The sequence below is a fragment of the Larus michahellis genome, chromosome 25 (assembly GCF_964199755.1).
Source record: "Larus michahellis chromosome 25, bLarMic1.1, whole genome shotgun sequence".
NCBI classification, from domain to species: Eukaryota; Metazoa; Chordata; class Aves; order Charadriiformes; family Laridae; genus Larus; species Larus michahellis.
In genome coordinates this window covers 2516033-2540417 of record NC_133920.1, presented here as the reverse complement: position 1 = coordinate 2540417, position 24385 = coordinate 2516033, and the positions used below count along the sequence as shown (strand labels likewise).

The window sequence follows — 24385 nt, the reverse complement described above, 5'->3', positions numbered from 1 at the left end:
GGGGGGCCACAGTGTTGGAAACATGGCGGGGGGGGGGGGGGGGGGCACAGAGACCCCCCCTAGGGACACAAAGGGGGTGACACTATGGGGACACTGCACTGGAGGGGACGAGGTGCCACCCTTGGGGACGGCGGTGGCACCGTGGGGTGGGAGAAGCCACACGACCACGTGCGTGACCCCCCCCGCCCCGTATCCCCATGGCGGGGGGGAGCCACCCCGTGGTGGTGACACCGACGGGTGACGTGGGCCCCGTTTCCTCCGGGGCCATAAAGCGGGTGCCGGTCCCCGGGACAGCGGGTGACACGCCGGGTGACACGCCGGGGGTGGCCCATGGGGGACGGCGTCTTCACCGTAGCGGGGCCCTGGCCACCGCTGCCCCCCCCCCAGGCACCCATGTGTGCTGCCACCCCCCCCACCCCGACGTGGCGGCGGCGGGTCCGGGGGGTGGCTTGGGGCCGGTGGGTGTTGGGGACGCTGGTGGCCCTGGCACTGGTGGCGGTGGCAGTGCAGGGCTGGGTGCTGGCAGGGGTCCGGGGGGACCTGCAGAGGGTGATGGCGCAGCTGCAGGTGAGAGGGGACATGGGGACAAGGCGGGGGGGGACACACGTTGAAGCGGGGGGGGACATGGGGACATGGGAGTATATGGGGGGACCTGGGGGGATGCTGGGCACATGGGGGATATGGGGACACGGGGGCATGGGGGGACGGGGGCGGACATGGGGACACGGGGAGATAATGAGGGGACATGGGGACATAGGGGGACGCGGGGACATGGGCATTTGGGGACATGGAGGACATGGGGAGACATGGGGGATATGGGGACATTAGGGGCCACGGGGGACACGGGGGGACAGGGGGGATGTGGGGACATGGGGGTTATGGGAGGTTATGGGGACGCAGGGACAAGGTGGGACATGGGGGCCATGGGGACATGGGGACATGGGAGACATGGGGGATATGGGGACATCAGGGGACATGGGGGGACAGGGGGGATGTGGGGACATGGGGGTTATGGGGACACAGGGATACGGCGGGAGGTGGGGGACACGGGGACACGGAGGGACACAGTGACACAGGGGGGACACGGGGACGATGGGGACGGGGCAGTGGGTGACACCGCGTGTGCGTGGGAAGGGGCCGTGGTGCTGCATGTCCCCTCGTGTCCCCTCGTGTCCCCTCGTGTGTTTCCGTGTCCACTCGTGTCCCCTCGTGTCTCCCCAGGTGTGCACCCATGTCCCCTCATGTCCCCTCATGTCCATTCCCGTGTCCCCGTGTGTCCCCAGACCCAGGTGCGTGTCCCACCATGTGTCCCTGTGTGTCCCCATGTCCCACCGTGTCCCGCTGTCACCATGCACCCTCGTGTCCCCTCGTGTCCCCACGTATCCCCATGTCCTCGTGTGCCCTCGTGTCCCCGAGTGTCCCCTGACCCATGTGGGTGTCCACAGGGGAACCAGCCGCTGTCGGAGAAGATGCTGCAAGGTGGGTCCCCAAAACTGGGTCCTGGGTACATGGGTGCCACGACCCCGGGGACATGGGTGCCACTGCCCTGAGGACCATGGGATCCCGCACCCTGAGGACAAGGGTGTGACCACCCTGGGGAGAGGGTGCCACCACCTTGGGGACCTGGGTGCCACCACCCTGGGGACATGGGTGCCACTACCATGGGGACATGGGTGCCACAACCCTGGGGATGAGGGTGCCACCACCTTGGGGATATGGGTGCCATCACTCTGGGGACAGCGGTGCCACCACCCTGGGGACGGGGGTGCCACCACCTTGGGGACATGGGTGCCACCACCCTGGGGATGGGGATGCCACCACCTTGGGGAAATGGGTGCCACCACCCTGGGGACATGGGTGCCACCACCCTGGGGACGGGGGTGCCACCACCTTGGGGACCCCAGCCCTCACCCGGCCACCTGGGTCCCCTTTGCAGACCGCCCCCCAACAAGGAAACCAGCAGCTCATCTCATAGGTATGGGGGGGGTGGGGTGGGGGCGGGGGGGGGGCACACAACAAGGGGGGGCGCCTCGGACGCCGGGGTCCCCACCCCGAGGGTTGGGGGGGGGGCGGGGGGGGGTGGCCCGGACGCCTGGGTCCCTCCCCGATGGGTGGAAAGAAGTGGGGGTGGGCGGGGGGGGGCTGGAATTTCCGAGGGGAGGGCGGGGGGGGGAGCCCCGGACGCCTGAGTCCCTCCGCGGGGGTGGCCGGGGGGGGGGGGAAGGTTCCACGCCGGGGGGGGGGGGGGGTGGGGCCCCGGACGCCTGAGTCCCCTATAGATAGTGGGTGCTGGGGGGGAGTTTGGGGGGGCTTGGGGCCCCGGACGCCTGGGTCCCCTATAGATAGGTGGGTGCTGGGGGGGGGTTGGGGGGGGGGGTCAGGGCCCCCAAACCTGAGTCCCCTATAGATAGTGGGTGCTGGGGGGGGGGTTGGGGGGTGTCAGGGTCCCCAAATCTGGGTCCCCTATAGATAGTGGGTGCTGGGGGGGGATTGGGGGGTGTCAGGGTCCCCAAATCTGGGTCCCCTATAGATAGTGGGTGCTGGGGGGGGGGGTTGGGGGGTGTCAGGGTCCCCAAATCTGGGTCCCCTATAGATAGTGGGTGCTGGGGGGGGATTGGGGGGTGTCAGTGCCCCCAGACCTGAGTCCCCTATAGATAGTGGGTGCTGGGGGGGAATTGGAGGGGGTCAGCACCCCAAATCTGGGTCCCCTATAGATAGTGGGTGCTGGGGGGGGGTTGGGAGGTGTCAGGGCCCCCAAATCTGGGTCCCCTATAGATAGTGGGTGCTGGGGGGGGGGTTGGGGGGTGTCAGGGTCCCCAAATCTGGGTCCCCTATAGATAGTGGGTGCTGGGGGGGGGGGTTGGGGGGTGTCAGGGTCCCCAAATCTGGGTCCCCTATAGATAGTGGGTGCTGGCGGGGGATTGGGGGGTGTCAGTGCCCCCAGACCTGAGTCCCCTATAGATAGTGGGTGCTGGGGGGGGATTGGGGGGGCTCGAGGCCCCAGACGCCTGGGTCCCCTATAGATAGCGGGTGCTGGAGGGGGATTGGGGGGGGGTCAGCGCCCCAAAACTGGGTCCCCTATGGATAGTGGGTGCTGCGGGGGGATTGGGGGGGGTTCAGCGCCCCCAAACTTGGGTCCCCTATAGATAGTGGGTGCTGGGGGGGGGGTTGGGGGGGGTCAGGGCCCCCAAATCTGGGTCCCCTATAGATAGTGGGTGCTGGGGGGGGATTGGGGGGGGTCAGTGCCCCCAAACCTGGGTCCCCTATATATAGGTGGGTGCGGGATGATTTTGGGGTGCTCAGCACCCTGACACCCCCCCCCCCTCACCTCCACTTCTCCCTTCCTCCCCGCAGCCGGCGCCGACCTCTCCTCCCAACCCAACGGGTCCCTTCGGTGGGAACCGGGCAAGTCTTGGGCCTTCATCCGCGGCTTGGGCTACCGCGAGGGCTCCCTCGTTTGCCGCCAGCCCGGCCTTTACTTCGTCTACTCCAAGGTGCAACTGGGCGCTCCCGGGTGCCCGGTTCGCGCCGCCACCCTCCACGGCATCCACAAACGCACGCCGCGGTACCCGGGGATCCTCGACCTGTTGGTGACGAAGGTGGTTTATTGTCCCCAACCCCACGGGACGCCCTGGGCCCGGCAGAGTTTCCTGGGGGGGTTGGTGCGGCTGGAAGCGGGGGACGAGGTGTTCACCCGGGTGCAGGCCCCCGAGCTGGTGCGGGCGGTGGACGGCACCCGCTCCTACTTCGGGATGTTCATGGTGTGAGTTTATTTTGGGGGGGGGTCGGTGATGGGGATTCTCCAGTGGCTCGTATAGGGTTGTGCGCTGGATGCTGATGAGCAGCAACCTGGACTCCCACCCACCCAGGGGCCTGGGTCCTTCTCCGCAGGACACCCCCCCCCCCCCCAAAAACCCCCTTGGCCACCCCCAAAGTCCCTGACACCCAGGACCGAAGAGCAGTGGGGATTCTCCAGTGGGTCCTATAGGGTTGTGCGCTGGGTGCTGATCACCCGGACCCTCCAGGCTTGGACCCTGCCGCACCCGGAGGCCTGGGTCCTTCTCCACAGGACCCCCCCCAAGACCCCCTTGGCCACCCCCAAAGCTCCTGACACCCAGGACTGAAGAACGTTGTGGATTCTCCAGTGGCTCGTATAGGGTTGTGCGCTGGGTGCTGATCACCTGGACCCTCCAGACTTGGACTCCGACCCACCCAGACACCGGGTCCTTCTCCGCAGGACCCCCCCCCCAAAACCCCCTTGGCCACCCCCAAAGTCCCTGACGCTCAGGACTGGAGAGCAGTGGGGATTCTCCAGTGGCTCGTATAGTGTTGTGCGTTGGATGCTGATGACCCGGACCCTCCAGACTTGGCCTCTGACCCACCCGGGCACCTGGGTCCTTCTCCACAGGACCCCCCCAAGACCGCCTTGGCCACCCCCAAAGCCCCTGACACGCAGGACTGAAGAACATTGTGGATTCTCCAGTGGCTTCTATAGGGTTGTGCACTGGGTGCCAATGACCCGGATCCTGCCCCACCCGGACACCTGGGGGACCTCCGGGACCCCCTTTTAACCTATTTATTTTGGGGGTGGGGGGTAACCCTGATATTCAGGTGGGGGGCCCTGAACCCCGATCCCACCCCCAGCTTTGCCCACCCCCCCCCACCCCCCCCATTTCCCTGGGTTCCTCACCTGGCATCACCTCTGCTGTGCCTCAGTTTCCCCCCAAGGTGGGGCCAGGCAGGGGTTGGTGGGCACTCCCCTCCCCCAAATTGGGGGACACCCCCCCCCGAAACACACACCCCCCCCCGAAACACCCCCCCATCCTGAGCCCAAAATAAACGTGAAGAGAAACTGCTGTGTGCCAGAATTTCGGGGGGGGGGGGGGGAGAGGGGGGCGGCAGGGGCAAATTTGGAGGGGCCGGGGGGCAAATCGGAGGGGTCTGGGGTATTTTGGGGGGGGGACTGGGGCAAATGTTGGGGTTGTCGGGGCAAATCTGGGGCGGGGGGGGGAGAGCTGGGGCAAATTTTGTGGGGTCTGGGGCAAATTGGGGGTGTCGGGGCAAATCTGGGGGTTGAGGGGTAAATTGGGGGGGGGATGGGGCAAATTGGGGTATACTGGGGCAAATTGGGGGGGGGAATCTGGAGTATACCGGGGGGGGGAGGGGGTCCGGGGCACATTTTGGGGGAGCAGGGGCAAATCTAAGGGTCGGGGGAAGGAGATGGGGGGGGTGTCAGGAAAAATTTCGGGGGGGGGGGAGGTCAGGGTCATACGGGGGGGGGGGGGGGGGGCTGCGGGGGGTGGGGGCGGCAGGGCCAAGCCAGCCCCCCACCCCCACCCCCCCAAGTTCCTTTTGCCCCCTCTTGGGAATGGAGATTCTCTGGTGGCTGATATGAGGTTGTGCCCCCACACACACACTTTTCTCCCTGCTCGGAGAGGGGGGGAATTTTAGGATTTTTGAGGGGGGGGGCAGGGAGGAAGGGTAATTGAGCCCCCACACGTGTGGGGTGCCCCCCGCCCCCGGACCCCTTCAGGTCTTTCCACCCCGTCGTTCGAGCGGGTGCGCGGGGAGGATTTCCTGCCGGTGGCCGGATAAGGCCACGGGGGGGGACGGGACACGGCGGGGGGGGGGACAGGGACAAGGGCGGGGGGGGGGGGTGGGGGCCCCCCCACCACCAAGGTTTTGCGAAACGCGACCGCCGGGGTTCTATCTCTGCGCTGATCTGCGGTATCTCAGAAAGTGGGACACGGCGGGGGGGGGGAGGGGGGCGGCGGCGAAGGCCACGCGTGTGCACACGTATGTGCGTTTGCATCTCCACGTGTATTTGCAGTTGCCCACGTGAAAGCGTGCGCACACGCGTGTGCATTTGCATTTACACGGGCATTTGCGTCTGCCCCCTTAGGTGCGGGTGCACACGTCTGTGCACGTGTCTGCGCTCACCCACCCATTGCACACGTGTGCGCGTGTGCACACGTATGTGCACGTGTCTATTTGCACTCACACACCCATTGCACACGTATGTGCATGTGCACACGTCTGTGCACGTGTCTATTTGCACTCACACACCCATTGCACACGTATGTGCATGTGCACACGTCTGTGCACGTGTCTGTCTGCGCTCACACACCCATTGCACACGTATGTGCGTGTGCACACGTATGTGCATGTGTCTGCGCTCGCCTGCCCATTGCACACGTATGTGCATGCACACACGTATGTGCACATGTCTGCGCTCACTCATTGCACACATATGTGCGTGTGCACACGTATGTGCACGTGTCTGTGGTTGCCCACCCATTGCACACGTATGTGTGTGTGCACACGTATGTGCACATGTCTATTTGCACTCACACACCCATTGCACACGTATGTGCTTGTGCACACGTATGTGCACGTGTCTGTCTGCGCTCACACACCCATTGCACACGTGTGCGCGTGTGCACACGTATGTGCACGTGTCTGCACTCACCCATTGCACACGTATGTGCGGGCGCACACGTCTGTGCACGTGTCTGTCTGCACTCGCCCATTGCACATGTATGTGTGTGTGCACACGCATGTGCATGTGTCTGCACTTGCCCATTGCACACGTATGTGCATGTGCACACGTATGTGCATGTGTCTGCGCTCGCCTGCCCATTGCACGCGTATGTGCGTGCACACACGTATGTGCACATGTCTGCACTCACTCATTGCACACGTATGTGCGTGTGCACACGTATGTGCACGTGTCTGTGGTTGCCCATCCATTGCACACATATGTGCGTGTGCACACGTATGTGCACGTGTCTATTTGCGAACGCCCGCCCATTGCACACGTATGTGCATGCACACACGTATGTGCACATGTTTGCACTCACCCATTGCACACGTATGTGCACGTGTCTGCACTCACCCACTGCACACGTATGTGCGTGTGCACACGTATGTGCACGTGTCTATTTGCGAACGCCCGCCCATTGCACACGTATGTGCATGCACACACGTATGTGCACGTTTGCACTCACCCATTGCACACGTATGTGCTTGTGCACACGTATGTGCACGTGTCTGCACTCACCCACTGCACACGTATGTGCGTGTGCACACGTGTGTGCCATTGCCTGCGGTGTTTCGCGGGCGCCCCGTGCCCATGTGTGTGCCCTCGCATGTGCACACGCGTGTGTGTGTATTCGCACCCGCACGAGTGGGAACGCAGGCGGCCGGGCCAGTGACACCCTTCGGGGGGGGGGAGGTGGGGGTGTCCCCCATTTGTGGGGACGATTAAAGACATTTTGGGGCACGGAGGATCATAAATAAATTTATTAATCAATAAATAAAGCAGATAATAATTTAGGGGGGGGGAGGAGGGACCCCCCCAGGCCAGCTGGGGGGGGGAGGGGTAGGGGGGGGCTGGGAGCAGCAGGGACCCCCCAGCGTCACTGGGCACAGGGGTCTGTGCGGTCCCCAATGTCCCCAAAATGGGGGGGGGGGGGAGGTCCTTTGGTGTCCCCAAGTGTCCGGCATTGGGGTCCCCAAATGGCCAGCACAGGGGGTGTCCAAGGTCCCTTGATGTCCCCAGTGTCCAGGCATGGGGGGGGGGGCTCTGGGAGGTCACTTGATGTCCCCAACCTCTAAGCAGGGGAGGGGTCTCTGGGTCCCACGGTCTCCAAGGTCCCTTGATGTCCCCAACGTCCAGACATGGCGGTCCACGAGGTCCCTTGATGTCCCCACATCTTCAAGCAAGGGGTCTCCAGCCCCAAATATTCAAGCATAGGGGGTCTCCAATGTCCCTTAATGTCCCAAATCTTCAAGCAAGGAGGTCCTTGATGTCCCCCGCCTCCAAGCAGGTGGGTCACCCGCCCCAGATCTCCAGGCATGGAAGTCTGCGAGGTCCCTTGATGTCCCCACATCGCCAGGTCAGCAATGTCCCTTGATGTTCCCAAATCTCCAGCCATGGAGGTCAGCAATGTCCCTTGATGCCCCTTGATGCCCTCAAATGGTCATGGGGGTCTTGGGACCCAAATCTCCAGCTGTGGAGGTCAGCAATGTCCCTTGATGCCCCTTGATGTCCCCAAATGGTCATGGGGGTCTTGGGACCCAAATCTCCAGCCGTGGCGGTCAGCAATGTCCCTTGATGTCCCCAACCTCCAGCCAGGAGGGTGACCGGCCTCAAACCCCGCTGGTCACCCCCTTGTCACCCCACGTGTCACCCCCGGCGATACGCAGCAACCCTACGAAATTGCCCTCCCGCTCGTCCTGTGCCAGCTGCCACCCGTCCTTGTCTGTGTCCCCTTCCAGCGCCAGGCTGAGGACGTCTCCGGTTTGGAGCTGCCCGATGGCTTGGGCCAAACCAGAACGTACTGATTGGGATCCTGCACCCTTGGGCAGCGTCAACGGCACGGTGAGCAACGGGCGCTGTGACCTGGAGCGCCAGAGCTGGAGGGTGACATTGCGATGGGGACAGGTGGGTGCCGTGCAGACCAGGGCGAATTGGCCGTAGAGGAGGTAGAGGCCACCCGTTGTCACCCGCAGCTCCCCGGCTGTCATCTGGACATCACCGCTGAGGAAGACGCCCTTGATGCCTTCTTCATAACGCCAAATGGGTCCCGCTGGCACCGCCAAGGAGCCTGGGGAGAGAAGAGGGGAGAAGGGTGGTGGGTGCTCCTGAGCAGTGATGGGTGCTCCCCATGGGAGACGGGTGGCCCCAGTGGGAGATGGGCAGCCCCGATGGGAGATGGGTGGCCCCGATGAGTAGTGGAGGTCCTCGATGGAAGATAGGGTGACCCAATGGCAGATGGGGTGACCCCAATGGGAGAGGGAGGTCCTGGATGGAAGATGGGGTGACCCCAATGGGAGATGGGTGCCCTTGATGGGTAGTGGAGGTCCTGGATGGAAAATGGGGTGACCCAATAGGAGATGGGTGCTACTGCTTGGTGATGGGTGCCCCCAACAGAAGATGGGTGTCTCCAATGGGAGACAGGTGACCCCGATGGGAGACGGGTGCCCCCGATGGGAGACGGGTTCTCCTGCTCAGTGATGGGTGCCCCTGATAGGAGATGGGCGTCCCCTGTGTGAAAGGGGTGGCTCCATTGGGAAGGGGGGTCCCCACTGGGAATGAGGGGTCCCCAAGGGGAAATGGGTGCTCCTCTTTTGTAGTGGGTGCCCCTGACAAGAGATGGGTGCTACAGCCCTCCCCGAAGCTCCTGGCCACCAGAGTCCCCCCAGGGGTACCTGGGATGGCACCAAGGGACCACAGGGACGGAGGATGCTCTGTGACACCCCGGGGACCAAGGGACAGAGGATGCTCCATGACACCCTGAGGACCACAGGGACGGGGGATGCTCCATGACACCTTGGGGACCACAGGGACGGAGGATGCTCTGTGACACCCCGGTTACTGCAGGGACAGAGGATGCTCTGTGACACCCTGGAGACATTCAGTGACACCCTGGGGACCACAGGGACGGGAGATGTTCCATGACACCTTGGGGACCACAGGGACGGAGGATACTCCGTGACACCCTGAGGACACTCCGTGACACTCTGGGGACCACAGGGACGGAGGATGCTCCGTGACACCTCGGGTACTGCAGGGACAGAGGATGCCCTGTGACACCCTGGAGACATTCAGTGACACCCTGGGGACGTTCCGTGACACCCCGGGGACCAAGGGACGGAGGATGCTCCATGACACCCTGGGGACCACAGGGATGGAGGATGCTCCGTGACACCCTGGGGACACTCCGTGACACTCTGGGGACCACAGGGACGGAGGATGCTCCGTGACATCCCGCGTACCGCAGGGGCAGAGGATGCTCCATGACACCTCGGGGACACTGCGACACCCTGGGCACTGCGGCCGCCCCGTGACACCCCCGGATGCTCCAAGCCAGGGGCTGACGTATCCTCCCCGAGGGCGGAAGGAGGAACCCACACTATGACTTTCAAGATGACTTGATGAGCCACCTAAGGAAGGACCTACCCCCGTCCCCCACCCATCCCTGGAGCCCCTCACTGTGGCCTCAGGCCTGGCAGTGGGGATGGGAGGGGGCGGGGGGGGGGCACTTACCAGCGCTCAGCAGCATGTGGGCGGCGGTGGCAACCTGCAAGGGGGAGGAAAGAGAGTGTCATCGGGCAGGAAGGACCCATATGTCCTTGTCCCCATCTCCCCTACCTTGGCGAAGGGGAAGTTGGGTTTCGCATCGGGATTTGGGGACTTTCCAACAGCCCGTTGGGTATTTTGGGGGGTCCCCATGGGGTGGGGGGTCCCCATGGGTTGGGGGGGACCCCTGGATTTGGCGTGGGTGGGGGGGGATTTGGTGGCTTTGAGGATGGGGGAACTGAGGCACAGGAGTGGCGGGGGGGAGTTGAAGGCCTGATGCGTCCTCGCCCAGAAGGGTGGACATCCTGGGGGTCCCTGGGGACAGGGGGATGGATGGACAGATGGACACCACCAGGATGTGCAACCTGGATGGCCGCACGGACATGAGGGAGGGACAACCAGAAGGATGGGGACACCCGGGTGGGTGGACAATCGGATGGGCACCCAGGTGGATGGACATCCAGAGGGATGGACAGACACCCAGGTGAACATCCAGATGGATGGACACCTAGAGGGACCCCCCCAAGGGATGGACAGACACACAGACAGACACCCGGGTGGACATCTAGATGGACAGACACCTAGAGGGACACCTGGGTGGATGGACACCCAAAGGGATGGACTGACATATGGACAGACACCCAGGTGGACATCCAGATGGATGGACACTTGGACAGATGGATGGACCCCTGGGCAGACAGATGGACACCCAGGTGGATGGACACCTGCACGGACACCAGGACAGGTGGGTGGACAGACACCTGGACAGATGGACAGGCAGATGGGTGGACACTTGGAGAGACAGACATGTGGACAGACACCTGGACTGATGGACACTCAGACAGAGGGATGGACAAGGAGAACACCCAGATGGATGAACATCTGGATGGACATCTGGACAGACACCCAGATGCACATCCTGACAGACAGACAACTGGACACCCGGGTAGACACCCAGATGGGTGGACAGATGGACAACCAGATGGGCACCTGGACAGACAGACAACCAGACTGCTAACTGGACACCCGGACAGGCAGACACCCGGACGGATGGACACTTGGATGGATGGACACCCAGATGGACAGACCGATGGACAAGTGGGCAGACAGACAGATGGACACCTGGATGGACACACAGATGACCATCCTGTTGGATGGATGGACACCTGGACAGATGGACAACTGGACACCAGGACAGACAGACACCTGGACAACCGGACAGATGGATGGACACCAGGATGGACAGACACCTGGACAGTTGGACAGATGGACAAGATGGACACCTGGACAAGACGGATGGACACCAGGACAGACAGACACCTGGACAATTGGACAGATGGACAACCGGACACTTGGACAACTGGACAGATGGACACCTGGACAAGGTGGACACTGGGTCAATGAGACAGACAGATGAACACCTGGACAGACAGACAACCAGACACCTGGACAACCGAACAGAAGGACAACCAGACAGACGGACACCAGGACAACTGGACAGATGGACACCTGGACAATCAGACAGAGGGACAACCAGACAACCAGACAGATGGACGGGCACCAGGACAGACACCTGGAAAATCGGACAGATGGACACCAGGACAGACAGGCACCTGGATAAACCAGACAGGCACCTGGACAACTGGACAGACGGACAATCGGACAGCTGGACAGATGGAGACCTGGACACCTGGGCAGAAGGACAACCAGACAGATGGACTGACACCAGGTCAGACGGACACCTGGACAACTGGACAGTCGGAGACCCAGACACCTGGGCAGAAGGACAACCAGGCAGACAGACACCAGGACAACCGGACAGACGGACGGACATCAGGTCAGACACCCCGACAACTGGACAGGTGGACACCAGGACAGACAGACACCTGGACAAGAGGACAGAGGGACACCCGGACAGACGGACACCCGGACGGACGGAGCCCCAGTGCCTCCCCCTTCCCCGTTGCCCACCTGCGGCGGGGGGGACCCTTCCCGGAGCACCATCAGGAGCGCGGCGGCGGCGGCGGCGGCCCCGAGAGCGGCGGCTCCGAGGGCGGCGAGAACCGGGAGGAGGCGGCGACGGCTCCGGGACCGGCACCGGCACTGGCACCGACAGGGACAGGGGGACAGCGGGGGGGTCTCGGGGTCGGCGAGCGACGGCATCGCGGCGGCGATCGAACGGCGGAGCCGCCTTATAGAGGGACGGATCGGGGCGGGGGGCGGGGGGGGGACCGGGTGGGGCGGGGGGGGTGGGACGGGACTGGGGAGGGAGCGGGGAGGGGACGGGGACACCGGGAAGGGGATGGGGACACCGGGGGAGGGACCGGGGCGGGACCATGGGGGACCGGGCGGGGCCGGAGAGGGAGCGGGGGGACCCCGGTGGCACCGGGGAGGGACAAACTAACACCGGGGTGGGGGTGGGGGGGGTGGGGGGGGGCTAGATTGGCACCGGGGGGGCCACCGGAGGGGACCGGAGGGGCTACGGTGGGAGCGGGCGACATCGGGGAGGGACCGAGGGTGGGGACAGACCGGCACCGGGGGTGGGGACAGACCGGGGAGGAACCGGCGGTGCCGGGGGCGGGGGGAGCCCCGGGGGACACCGAGGAGGGGGGAGAGGCTGGAAGGGGGGACCCAGGCGTCCGGGAGCTGCACCCCCCCCCCCCCCCGCTTCCTCCCCCCATCCTTGGGTGCCCGGACGCCTGGGTCCCTCCCGGTGGTGACGTCACCGCGGAGGGGAAGCGTGTGTCCCCCCCCCCGGCACCCACCCCCCAACTCCACTCCCCCCCCCGCCCCGTCCCCGGGGATTTCGCCTCCCCCGGCCGTGACGGAGCCACGGAGTTTCCTGCCACGGAGCCCGGGCCGGAATTTCTGTGTGTCGTTCCCCCCCCCCACCCCGGGATGGGAGCGGGAATGGTTTTGGTGGGGGGGGGAAGGGGACGGGACACACAACACACACCCGGGGCGGGGTGCGGGGGGGGGGAGACACCAGCCCCTGGTCCCCAGCACGGCCTGGGGGCGGGGCAGCTGCCCGGACGCCTGGGTCACCCGGGGCGAACCCCCTCCCCCCCCCCCACCATGGGAGACCACCATGAGAGCCCCCCCCCCCCACCCCGCACCCCCCATATGGGAGATCCCCATGAGAGACCCTCCCATGGGAGACACCCCCACACGGAAGATGCTCCCCCCCCCCCCCCGAAGACTCATGGGAGACCCCATGGGAGACAACCCCCCCCGATATGAGACCCCCAAAGTGAGACCCCATGCGACACCCCCTCCCACAAGAGACACCCCCACGGGAGACCCCGTTCGTGGGAGACTCCCCTCCCAAGAGAGAACCCCATGGGAGACCCCCCCCCTATAACAGACCCTCCCAAATGACAACCCCCCAGGCGAGACGCCCTCAATGGGAGACCCCACCATGGGAGACCTCACCCCCCCAGTACGACCCCCTCATGAGCCCCGCCATGTAACCCCCCCCCGCCGAAATGAGACCCACATGGGAGATCCCCCCCCCAAGAGAGACTCCCCCACGTAAGACCCCCACGGGAGCCCCCCCAGTGTGACACCCCCCCCCCCACCGAAATGAGACCCCCGACCTCTGGGACACCCCCCTCACCCCCATGGGCCACCCCTAAGTGAGCCCGCCATCTAACCCCCCCACCCAAGTGAGACCACCCCCCCCCCGCCCATGGAAGACCCCGCCCCAAATGCGACACCACCCCCCCCCGAAATGGGACGCCCTCTGGGATACCCCCACCTGGGACACCCCTAAGTGACCCCCCCCCCCAAATGAAACCCCCCACGGGACACCCCCCCGAATGAGACCCCCCCATAAGAGACCGACCCCCCCTCCATGGGACTCCCTCCATGGGAGCCCCCCCCCCAAGTGCAAACCCCAAATGAGCCCCTCCATGTGAAGCCCCCCGAAATGCTCCCCCCCCTCCCCGGGAGACACCCCTCCATGGGACACCCCTAAGTGAGCCCCCCCCCATAAGAGACCGACCCCCCCTCCATGGGACTCCCTCCATGGGAGCCCCCCCCCCAAGTGCGGACCCCAAATGAGCCCCTCCATATGAAGCCCCCCGAAATGCTCCCCCCCCTCCCCGGGAGACACCCCTCCATGGGACACCCCTAAGTGAGCCCCCCCCCATGTAACACTCCCCCCCCTAAAGTGAGACCGCCACGTAAAACCCCCCATAGGGAACCCCCACGGGGGGGGAACTCCCCTGCCAGGCCCCGGCCCCGCCCCGCCTTGGACACGCCCCCTTCCCGTGGCCCCGCCCCTCCCCCGGGGCCCGGCCCCGCCCCTCCCCGCCATCCGCCAATCAGCGCGCCCCGCGAGAGGAGGTGGGGGGGGCGGTGCCGGAAAGGGCGCGTCACGTGACACAGGCGGCGGCGCGCGGGGACGCGCGGGCGGCGCGGGGCCATAGACGGTACCGGGGGGGCGTGGTCACGGGGGGTGGGGGGCGTGGTCACGGGCGGGGTGTGGGCGGGGCCTCGGGGCGCGGCGCTTCCGGGAAGGGCAGGTGGCGACGTGGGGGGGTCCTGGGGGACAGCCGGGGGGGGGGGGGGAGGGGCCCGTGTGAACGGGGGTGGTCATGGGGCCGGGGGACACCCCGGTGGGGCGGGGGACACCCATGGGGGTGCGTGGGAACGGGGGGGTCCCCATGGGGGGGATCCCCGGGCTTGGGGTGGGGGGACCCGGTAACAGGGGGACCGGGGCGAGGAATGGGGTTGGGGGGGGGCACCGGGGTGTCACGGGCACCGTGGGGGGGACACACTAGGGACAGGGATGGCCACGGCGGGGGGGGACAGGACAGGGTGGGCAACGGGGGCGGGGGGACAACAGCAAGGACGGGGTGGCCACAGGTGGGGGGACACAGCCAGGACGGGGTGGCCACAGGTGGGGGGACACAGCCAGGACAGGGTGGCCACGGGAGAAAGGGGACAGCGCAGACAGGGTGGGCGACGGGGGGGGGGGCAGCCAGGAGCGGGTGGCCACGGGGGGGGACACACAGCCAGGACAGGGTGGCCATGGAGGGGAGGGTGGACAGCAAGGACAGGGTGGCCACGGCGGGGGGGGCAGCAGCCAGGACGGGGGTGGCCACAAGCTCAAGGTGACCACAGGGACAGAAGTGACCGTGCAGACAGGTGGCCATGGGGGGAGGCGGGGGGGGGGGGGGGCGGGACAGGGGACGGGACATGACACAGCCAGGACAGGGTGGCCATGGCATGGGGACAGCCAGGACAGGGATGGCCACAGGCTCAGGGTGGCCACAGGGACAAGGGGGACACCAAGGATGGGGGGGGGGACACACACAATGGGGACAGGAGCGGCGACAGGGACAAGGGGGAACCCCAAGGATGGGGGGGGGGGGACGGACACAATGGGGACAGGAGTGGCCACAGGTTCAGAGTGACCATAAGGACAGAGGGGACATCAAGGCGGGGGGGGGGACGGGGACAGACAATCGGGACGAGGGTGGCCAGAGGGATGGGGGGGTGGCCGTGGGGACAGAGGGGACAAGGAACGGGGCAGAAACCCAAGGCTGAGCTTGTCCCCTTTGTCGCAGGGACCCGTCGTCACCTCGCCGTCACCGTCACCCAGCAGGTACCGCCGTCCTGGGCGGGAGGGGGGGACGTCACACCCCGACCCCCCAAACGGCATTATTTTACCCAATTTGAGCCTTTTTTTTGCCCCATTTCGCTCTTGTGTTTGCCGCCTGCGAGCTGCAACACCCCCCGCCCCCCAACTTTTAAGCCCAAAAAAGGGGAAATTGGGATTTAGGGAGAAAAACCCGGTGTCGGAATCCACTCCGGATGCGGGAAGTGGCTAAAAATGTGCATATTTGGGGGGAAATTAGGCCGGGTTTGGTATCATCCGCCTTTTTTCCCCTCGGGTCGTTAACGCCCGCGCCAAGAATTGCAGCAGACTGACGCCAGGGCGCCGGCTTCGTTAGGTGGTAATTATGCAAACGAGCTGGATTTGGGTTGGCGCCGGGGTTGGGCGGGAGGAGTGGGGCTGGGTCCAGCTAAACCGGGTCCAGCTAAACTGGGTTCGATTCACCGGGTTCTGTTAAACTGGGGCCGGCGAATTGGGTTCGATTAACCCAGATTTGATTAAACTGGGTTGGGTTAAACCGGGCTCAACCCACCGGGTTCAGTTCAACTGGTTTCAGTCCATCAGGTTCAGTTAAACTGGGTTCAGTTGGACTGGGTTTGATTAAACTGGGTTCAGTTCATCAGGTTCGATTAAACCAGCTTCAATTAAACCGGGTTCAGTTCACTGGGTTCGATTAAACCGGCTTCAGTTAATCTGGGTTCAATTAAACTGGATTCGATTAAACCGGGTTCGATTAAACTGGATTCAGTGAAACTGGGTTCTATTAAACTGGGTTCAGTTCATTGGGTTCAATTAAATTGGATTCAATTAAACTGGATTCTATTAAATCAGGTTCGATTAAACCGGGTTCAGTTCATTGGGTTCAATTAAACTGGATTTGATTAAACTGGGTTCAATTAAACTGGATTCAGTGAAACTGGATTCTATTAAACCACGTTCAGTTAATCTGGGTTCAATTAAACTGGATTCAGTGAAACCGGGTTCAATTAAACCAGGTTCAGTTCACTGGGTTCAATTAAACTGGATTCTATTAAACTGGGTTCGATTAAATCAGGTTCGATTAAACCGGGTTCAGTTCATTGGGTTCAATTAAGCTGGATTTGATTAAACTGGGTTCAATTAAACTGGATTCAGTGAAACTGGGTTCAATTAAACCGGGTTTGGTTCATTGGGTTCAATTAAACTAGGTTCGATTAAATTGGATTCAATTAAACTGGATTCTATTAAACTGGATTCTATTAAATCAGGTTCGATTAAACCGGGTTCAGTTCATTGGGTTCAATTAAACTGGTTTTGATTAAACTGGGTTCAATTAAACCGGATTCAGTGAAACCAGGTTCAATTAAAGCAGGTTCAGTTCACTGGGTTCAATTAATATGGGTTCAACTCACCGCCACCATCCCGGTGCCATCCCAGGCTTTGGGGACGGTGGCACCGTGCCACCATGGTGGCCTCAGTCTATCCCTGGTTGGTTCAACCCCATCTCATGGGGGTTTTTTGGGGCGGGGTTTTCCCTCCATCCCGGCAACGTTTCTCAGCTCCCAGCGCCCCGGCATTCCCATGGATCTCCTTGCCGGCATCGGCTGCGCCTGTGCTGGGCTCCTGGTGGTGGCACTGGTGGTGGCAGCCCATCGCTTGGGGCTCCTCTACCAACTCTTCCATAAGGTAGGATGAAACGGGTGAAAATATGGTGGTTTTGCCCAAAAAACTGCCTATTTTTGAAGCTGGCGACTCGGCAAAGGGGTGGTGACACCGCTCATGTCCTCCCGGTGAAATTCTCACCGTGCAGGTGGACCCCCAAAGTCCCCGGCACGGTGGGGAGTTGGTGGCGGAGGTGTTGAAGGCACATGGCGTCCGCTTCCTCTTCACCTTGGCTGGTGGCCACATCTCCCCCATCTTGGTAGCCAGCGAGAAGGTGGGCATCCGCGTGGTGGACACCCGGCACGAGGCCACCGCTGTCTTTGCTGCTGATGCCGTCTCCAGGCTCTCGGGTACGGATGTGGAGGGGGGACATGATGGCCGACGCCTTCTCCTGCCCCAATGGATGGAGGGTTTTGGGGTGGCCCAGCTCGGTGGGGTCCTGGTTGAGTGGAGGAGGGTTCAAAGGCTTTGTGGGTGTCCAGGGTCCCTCCATGGTGGGTTTGGTCCCCATTTATCCCCACCCAGGAGATAATTTGGTGGGTCTAGTGAGGACATGAGGAGGAGGTGCCCCATGGTCAACAGCTTCTCCTGCCCCAACGGATGGAGGATTTTGGGGTGGCCCAGCTCGGTGGGGTCCTGGTTGAGTGGAGAAGGGTTCAAAGACTTTGGGGGTGTCCGGGGTCCCTCCATGGTGGGTTTGGTCCCCAGTTTCCCCCCACCTCCCCCTCCCCCCAGATCTAATTGAGGCACTTGGGTGCCAACGAGAGGAGCAACCAAACCCAGCCCCACCCCACCCCGTTTCCCCACAGGTCGCATCGGTGTGGCCGCCGTCACCGCCGGTCCCGGTGTCACCAACACGGTGACGGCCGTCAAGAATGCCCAGATGGCCGAGTCACCGTTGCTGCTCATCGGGGGAGCCGCCGCCACGCTGCAGAAGGTGGGGACACCAAAAAGTGTCCCATCCCAGCCCCATTTTTGGGTGGTTTTCCCCCCTTTTTTGGGTGGTTTCCCTCCATTTTTGGGGGGTTTCCCTCCATTTTTTGGGGGTTTTTCCCTCTTTGGGGGGGGTTTCCCTCTTTTTGGGGGGTTTTCTCCCATTTTTTGGAGTATTCTCTCCCATTTTTGGGTGGTTCCCCCCCCTTTTTTGCGTGGTGTCCCTCCATTTTGGGGGGTTTTCTCCCATTTTTGGGTGGTTTCCCCCCCTTTTTTGGATGGTGTCCCTCCATTTTGGGGGGTTTTCTCCCATTTTTGGGTGGTTTCCCCCACCTTTTTTGGATGGTGTCCCTCCATTTTGGGGGGTTTTCTCCCATTTTGGGGTGGTTTCCCCCCCTTTTTTGGATGGTTTCCCTCCATTTTGGGGGGTTTTCTCCCATTTTGGGGTGGTTTCCCCCCCGTTTTGGGGGGTTCAAGGCTCATTTTTTCTCACCTCGGCAGGGTCGGGGAGCGCTGCAGGACATCGACCAGCTCTCGCTCTTCAAGACGCTCTGCAAAACCTGCGTCTCGGTGCGCGCCGTCCGCGACATCGTCCCCGCCCTCCGCAAAGCCATCGTCACCGCGCAGTCGGGGACCCCCGGTAAAAAAAAAAAAACTCGGGGCGGGGAGGAATCACCCCAACCCCCCCCCCAGGGCGTGGGGGTGGTGGGTTTTTTCCCCCATCGTGGGTCACCCGGTGATGTTTGCAGCGGCTTTTTGGGGTGCTGCTGTTGGAATTTGGGGGTTTAGCCCCCCAAAGTGGGTTTGGGGTGACATTGGGGACCCCCCGCCCCCTTTGCCCCGATCCCATAGGACCCGTCTTCGTGGAGCTCCCCATCGATGTCCTCTACCCCTTCCACGTGGTGGAGAAGGAGATCGGGGGCACCAAGAGCGCCCGGGGGTTGCGGGGAAAGATGGTGCGGTGGTGAGTTGTAGACCCTCACCAGCACCCTAGGGTGCTGCTGGCACCCCGAGGGGTCCCGGCACCCCAATATCCATCACCCTCACCCTGGTAGGTACCTCCAAAACTACATCCGGAACCTCTTTGCGGGTGCCTGGGAGCCCAAGGACATGTCCCCGTTGCCCGTGCAGATGCCACTGGCCACCGAGGATGAGGTGGATTTTGGGGGGCCACCATCATGGATTGGGGGTTTTGGGGTGTCCGTGGATGGGGGACATCGAGGTGGTGGGGTGGGATGGGTTTGGGGATGGGCCGAGGCGGGGTTTTGGGGGGCCACCATCATGGATTGGGGGTTTTGGCGTGTCCGTGGATGGGGGACGTCGAGGTGGTGGGATGGGATGCGTTTGGGGATGGGCCGAGGTGGGGTTTTGGGGGGGACTGGGCTGGGTTTGGGGGCTGGTTGAGGCTGTTTTGGGGTTAAACCATCCGGTTTTGGGGCTCAGCTGAGCCAGTTTTTGGGGCTGATTGAGCCAGTTCTGGGGCTCAGTGGAGCCGGTTTTGGGGCTCAGCTGGGCTGGGTTTTTGGGGAGAAATGAGCCAGTTTTGGGGCCCAACTGGGACTGGTTTTGGGGCTCATCTGAGCTGATTTTTGGGGCTGATTGAGCCAGTTTTGGGGCTCAGCAAAGTTTATTTTTGGGACTCAGCTGGGCCGGTTTCTGGGGATAAATAAGCCAGTTTGGGGGCCCACCTGGACTGGTTTTGGGGCTGAGCTGGTTTTTGGGGCCAAATGAGCCAGTTTTGGGGCCCAACAGCTGGTTTAGGGACCCAACTGGGCTGGTTTGGAGCTCAGCTGAGCTGGGTTTTGGGGATGAATGAGCCAGTTTGGGGGCTGAGTTGAGCTGGTTTTTGGCACCCGGCTGAGCTGGTTTTGGGGCTGATCCAGGTGGTTTTGGGTCCCAGGTGCAGCGATGCGCGGAACTGGTGAGCCGGGCCAAAAAGCCGCTGGTGCTGGTGGGCAGCCAGGCCATGCTGCCGCCCACCCCGGCCGAGGAGCTGCGGTGAGACGGGGGAAACTGGTTTGGGGACAGGGGAAACTGGTTTGGGGACGGAGGAACCCCTCTGGGGACGGCGGAACCGAGTAGGGGCTGCTGGACTGGTCTGGGGACAGCCGAGCCAGTTTGGGGAGGGATGAACCAGTTTGGGGGCAGCTGAGCCGGGTTTGGGGGCGGATCAGCCAGTTTGGGGTCTGGTGAGAGGGTCTGGGGACAGATCAGCCGGGTCTGGGGACAGATCAGCCGGGTTTGGGGACAGATCAGCCAGTTTAGGGTCCTTGACCAGTTGAGACCTTGACCAAGCTGATTTGAGGGACAAACCGAACCAGTTTGGGGCCCTGACGGAGCTGGTTTTGGGGCCAAACCGAGCCAGTTTGGGACCCCAACCAAGCCGGTCTTGGGGCCAAAGCAAAGAATTTTGGGGCCCTGGATGAGCTAGTTTTGGGGCCAAACGGATCCAGTTTGGGTCTCCAACTGAGCCAGTTTGGGGCCCTTACAGAGCTGGTTTTGGGGCCAAACGGAGCCAGTTTGGGACCCCAACTGAGCCAGTTTGGGGCCCTTACAGAGCTGGTTTTGGGGCCAAACGGAGCCAGTTTGGGTCTCCAACTGAGCCAGTTTGGGGCCCTTACAGAGCTGGTTTTGGGGCCAAACGGAGCCGGTTTGGGACCCCAACCAAGCCAGTTTGGGGCCAAAGCAAGGCATTTTGGGGCCCTGGATGAGCTGGTTTTGGGGCCAAACCAAGCCGTTTTGGAGCCAAACGGAGCCAGTTTGGGGGCTCGACCAAGCAGGTTTTGGGGCGGAACCGAGGCATTTTGGGGCCAGACAGAGCCGTTCTGGGTGCTGGCTGACACCCGCCTCCCCGCAGGGCGGCGCTGGAGGCCCTGGGCATCCCCTGCTACCTGGGGGGCGCGGCGCGGGGGCTTCTGCCCCCCGGCAGCCCCCTCCTCCTGCGCCAGAACCGCCGCGACGCCCTCCGCGACGCCGACCTGGTGCTGCTGGCAGGTACCGCCACGGGGTGGTTGGGTCGGGGGGGGGGGGTGGGGGGGGACAGGGACACCAGTGGCATCCCCTATCCCCCACCTTTGACACCCTCTTTGTGTCCCCAAGGCGCCGTCTGTGATTTTCGCCTCTCCTACGGCCGCCTCTTCGGCCGCGGCGCCGCCATCGTGGCCGTTAACCGGAACCGGGAGCAGCTTCTCCGTAATTCCGATGTTTTCTGGAAACCCCGGCTCGCCGTGCAAGGTGAGATACTCACACACACACACACACCCCCCACCCAAACACCCCCAATTCCCTGCCCTGGTTGCCCACCCCCTTTGCCCAAAGCGGGTGGTGTGGGGTGTGATGAGCTGGGGGTTCTCGGCAGGCGATGCCGCCTCCTTCGTGGTGCGGTTGGCGCGGAGCCTGCAGGGCTTCGCCTGCCCCGGGGACTGGGGGGAGCAGCTGCGGGAAGCCGAGAGGAAAAAGGAGACGGCCAACCGGTGAGCCCCGTGGGGGACGGGGACTGGGATGGGGACAGGCATGGGACAGGGATTGGGATGGGGAGGACGGGGATGAGGATGGGATGGGGACAGGGACGGGCGCAGGCGTGGGCTGGGGACAGGGGCAGGGACTGGAACGGGATGGGGACAAGGACAGGGATGAGGATGGGGACAGGGGAAGGGACAAGGACGGGGACAGGGATGGGCACAGGTGTAGGACGGGGACAGTGATGGGAATGAGGATGGGGACAAGGATGGGGACTGGGATGGGACAGGGACAGATGGGCACAGGCGTGGGACAGGGATGGGGACAAGGATGGGGATGGGGATGAGCACAGGCATGGGACAGGGACGGGGAGAAGGACGGGGACTGGGATGGGATGGGGACAGGGACTGGGATGGGATGGGGACAAGGACGGGGACTGGGATGGGATAGGGACAGGGACTGGGATGGGATGGGCACAGGCGTGGGATAGGGATGGGGACAAGGATGGGGACTGGGACGGTGACAGGGATAGGGATGGGGACAAGGATGGGGACTGGGACGGTGACAGGGATGAGGATGGGGACAGGGATGGGGACAAGGACAGGGAGTGGTATGGGATGGGCACAGGCCTGGGACAGGGATGGGGACTGGGACGGTGACAGGGATGAGGATGGGGACAAGGATGGGATAGGGACAGGGACAGAGATGGACATGGGATGGGGACAAGGATGGGGATGGGAACAAGGGCAGGGACTGGGATGGGATGGGGACAGGGATGGGGCCAGTAGTAGGGATGGGGACAGGGATGGGGCCAGTAGTAGGGATGGGGACAGGGATGGGTGGATGCGTGGGACAGGGACAGGCAGGCAGATGGGGACAGGGATGGGGACAGGGACGGTGATGGGGACAAGCATTGGCATGGGGCTGGGGACATGACAACTTGGGGGGTGGGGTGGGGGGGGTTGTCCCCAACAGGGAGAAGGCAGCGACCCCCACCCCGCAACACCTGAACCCCCTGGACCTGCTGCACCGCCTGGACGCGCTGCTGCCCCCCGAGAGCCTCCTCGTGGCCGACGGGGGGGACTTCGTGGGCACCGCCGCCTACATCGTCCGTCCCCGACGTCCCCTCACCTGGCTGGATCCCGGTAAGGCCATCCCCGGCCTCGCTGTCACCGCAGGGGACACCCACACGGGTGACACCGCCGGCTCTTGTCTCCGCAGGAGCTTTCGGCACGCTGGGAGTCGGCGGAGGGTTCGCGCTCGGTGCCAAGCTCTGCCGTCCCGACGCGGAGGTAGGGGAGACGTGGTGGGCCTTGGGGACAGCGGTCACCGTGTCACCCGCGTGGCCTCATGGTGTTTGTCCCGTCCCCGGCACCAGGTTTGGGTCCTCTACGGTGACGGCTCGCTGGGCTACAGCTTGATGGAGTTCGACACCTTCGTGCGGCACAAGGTCAGATGGTGGCAAAAATGGGGTGAATTGGGGAGGAAAATGGGGTCTTGTCATCATCCTAGTGTGTCACCGGGGTGTGGTGGCCCTGTCATTGTCCCCTGCAGACGCCCATCATCGCGCTGGTGGGCAACGACGCGTGCTGGAGCCAGATTTCCCGGGAACAAGTGGCTTTGCTGGGCAGCAATGTGGCGTGTGGCCTCGAGTACCTGGGTGAGCACTGTCCCCCCTGCTTTGTCCCTGGATTTGGGGACACCCCGGTGACCCCATATCATCCTAGGGTAGATTGAGCCATGCCTGGTGGCACCATGGCACCTCGGGGTGGATTGAGCCATGCCTGGTGGCATCATGTCACCTTGGATTGAGCTGTGCTTGGTGGCACTGTGTCACCCTGGGGTAGACTGAGCTGTGCCAGGTGTCACCACGTCACTCTGGGGAGGACCAGGCCATGCCTGGTGGCATCACATAGCTTTGGGGACCGTCACATGGCCACGTCACCTCCAAGGACAACTGGACTGTGCCTCATGGGCCTCTGTCATCCTGGATCGGGCCATGCCTGGTGGCACCATGTCACCCCAGAGCAGGCCATGCCTGGTGGCACCATGTCACCCTAGATCAGGCCATGTCTGGTGGCACCATCTCACCCTGGACCAAGCCATGCCCGGTGGCCCCGTATCACCCCAATTATCAAGCCCTTCCCATGGAGGTGACAGGGCCACCACCACTGTCCCCTCCCTACAGACTACCACGCGGTGGCCGAAGCTCTGGGTGGCAAAGGCTTCGTGGTGGGTCGCCCGGACCATGAGCGGCTGGACACTGTCCTCCGTGCTGCGCAGGACGCGTGCCGCCAAGGCCACCCCGTCCTCATCAACGCCCTCATCGGCAAGACCGACTTCCGTGATGGCTCCATCTCCGTCTAGGGACAGTGTCCCCAAAGTGGCCTGGCCGTGTCCCCAGCGCCGGGGACGAAGGAAGGGGGTGGGGTTGGGTGACACCAGTGCTGCACACCCAACCCAGGGGACAACTGTGTGTGTGTGTGTCCCCCAGCAATAAAGCAGCACCCTGTGTCCACACCTGCCATCCTGCGCCATCAATGTGGGTGCCACCACCCTGGGGACACCCCAAGTGACGTTTTGGGGACTGTCCCCCTTCCTTTGTCGGGACGGCGTCGCGCCAACACACGCACAAAGCCCGGTGG

General features: G+C 63.4%; 3 protein-coding genes across 7 annotated transcripts; 2 read left to right on the top strand and 1 right to left on the bottom strand.

The window, feature by feature from the left end:
• Positions 1–311: 311 nt before the first annotated feature.
• Positions 312–3891, top strand: LOC141734792 (tumor necrosis factor ligand superfamily member 14-like). Its single transcript, XM_074566970.1, has 4 exons — positions 312–567; positions 1446–1479; positions 1937–1975; positions 3355–3891. Exons 1-4 carry the CDS (start codon positions 331–333, stop codon positions 3765–3767), a joined length of 723 nt encoding a protein of 240 aa, XP_074423071.1. The 5' UTR covers positions 312–330; the 3' UTR covers positions 3768–3891.
• A 3612-nt stretch (positions 3892–7503) lies between these two features.
• LOC141734900 (uncharacterized) lies at positions 7504–12253 on the bottom strand. The gene is made up of 3 exons (XM_074567168.1): positions 12056–12253; positions 10052–10085; positions 7504–8609 (listed from the first exon to the last, which is right to left on the bottom strand). Exons 1-3 carry the CDS (start codon positions 12245–12247, stop codon positions 8152–8154), a joined length of 684 nt encoding a protein of 227 aa, XP_074423269.1. The 5' UTR covers positions 12248–12253; the 3' UTR covers positions 7504–8151.
• A 2174-nt stretch (positions 12254–14427) lies between these two features.
• Positions 14428–24258, top strand: HACL2 (2-hydroxyacyl-CoA lyase 2). Of its 5 annotated transcripts, none has more exons than XM_074567173.1 (17): positions 14428–14517; positions 15658–15695; positions 17246–17372; positions 17497–17698; positions 18158–18285; positions 18783–18921; positions 19134–19245; positions 19337–19436; positions 20182–20279; positions 21139–21275; positions 21381–21515; positions 21640–21754; positions 22716–22885; positions 22962–23032; positions 23119–23190; positions 23295–23400; positions 23929–24258. In XM_074567173.1, the coding sequence occupies exons 3-17, from the start codon at positions 17268–17270 to the stop codon at positions 24105–24107; spliced, it is 1869 nt and encodes a 622-aa protein (XP_074423274.1). In that variant the 5' UTR covers positions 14428–14517; positions 15658–15695; positions 17246–17267; the 3' UTR covers positions 24108–24258. The 5 variants fall into 5 exon arrangements, with proteins under 5 accessions (XP_074423274.1, XP_074423276.1, XP_074423277.1 ...); XM_074567175.1 differs by lacking the exon at positions 14428–14517 and adding an exon at positions 14567–14610; XM_074567176.1 differs by lacking the exon at positions 14428–14517 and adding an exon at positions 14584–14606.
• The last annotated feature ends 127 nt before the right edge of the window (positions 24259–24385 follow it).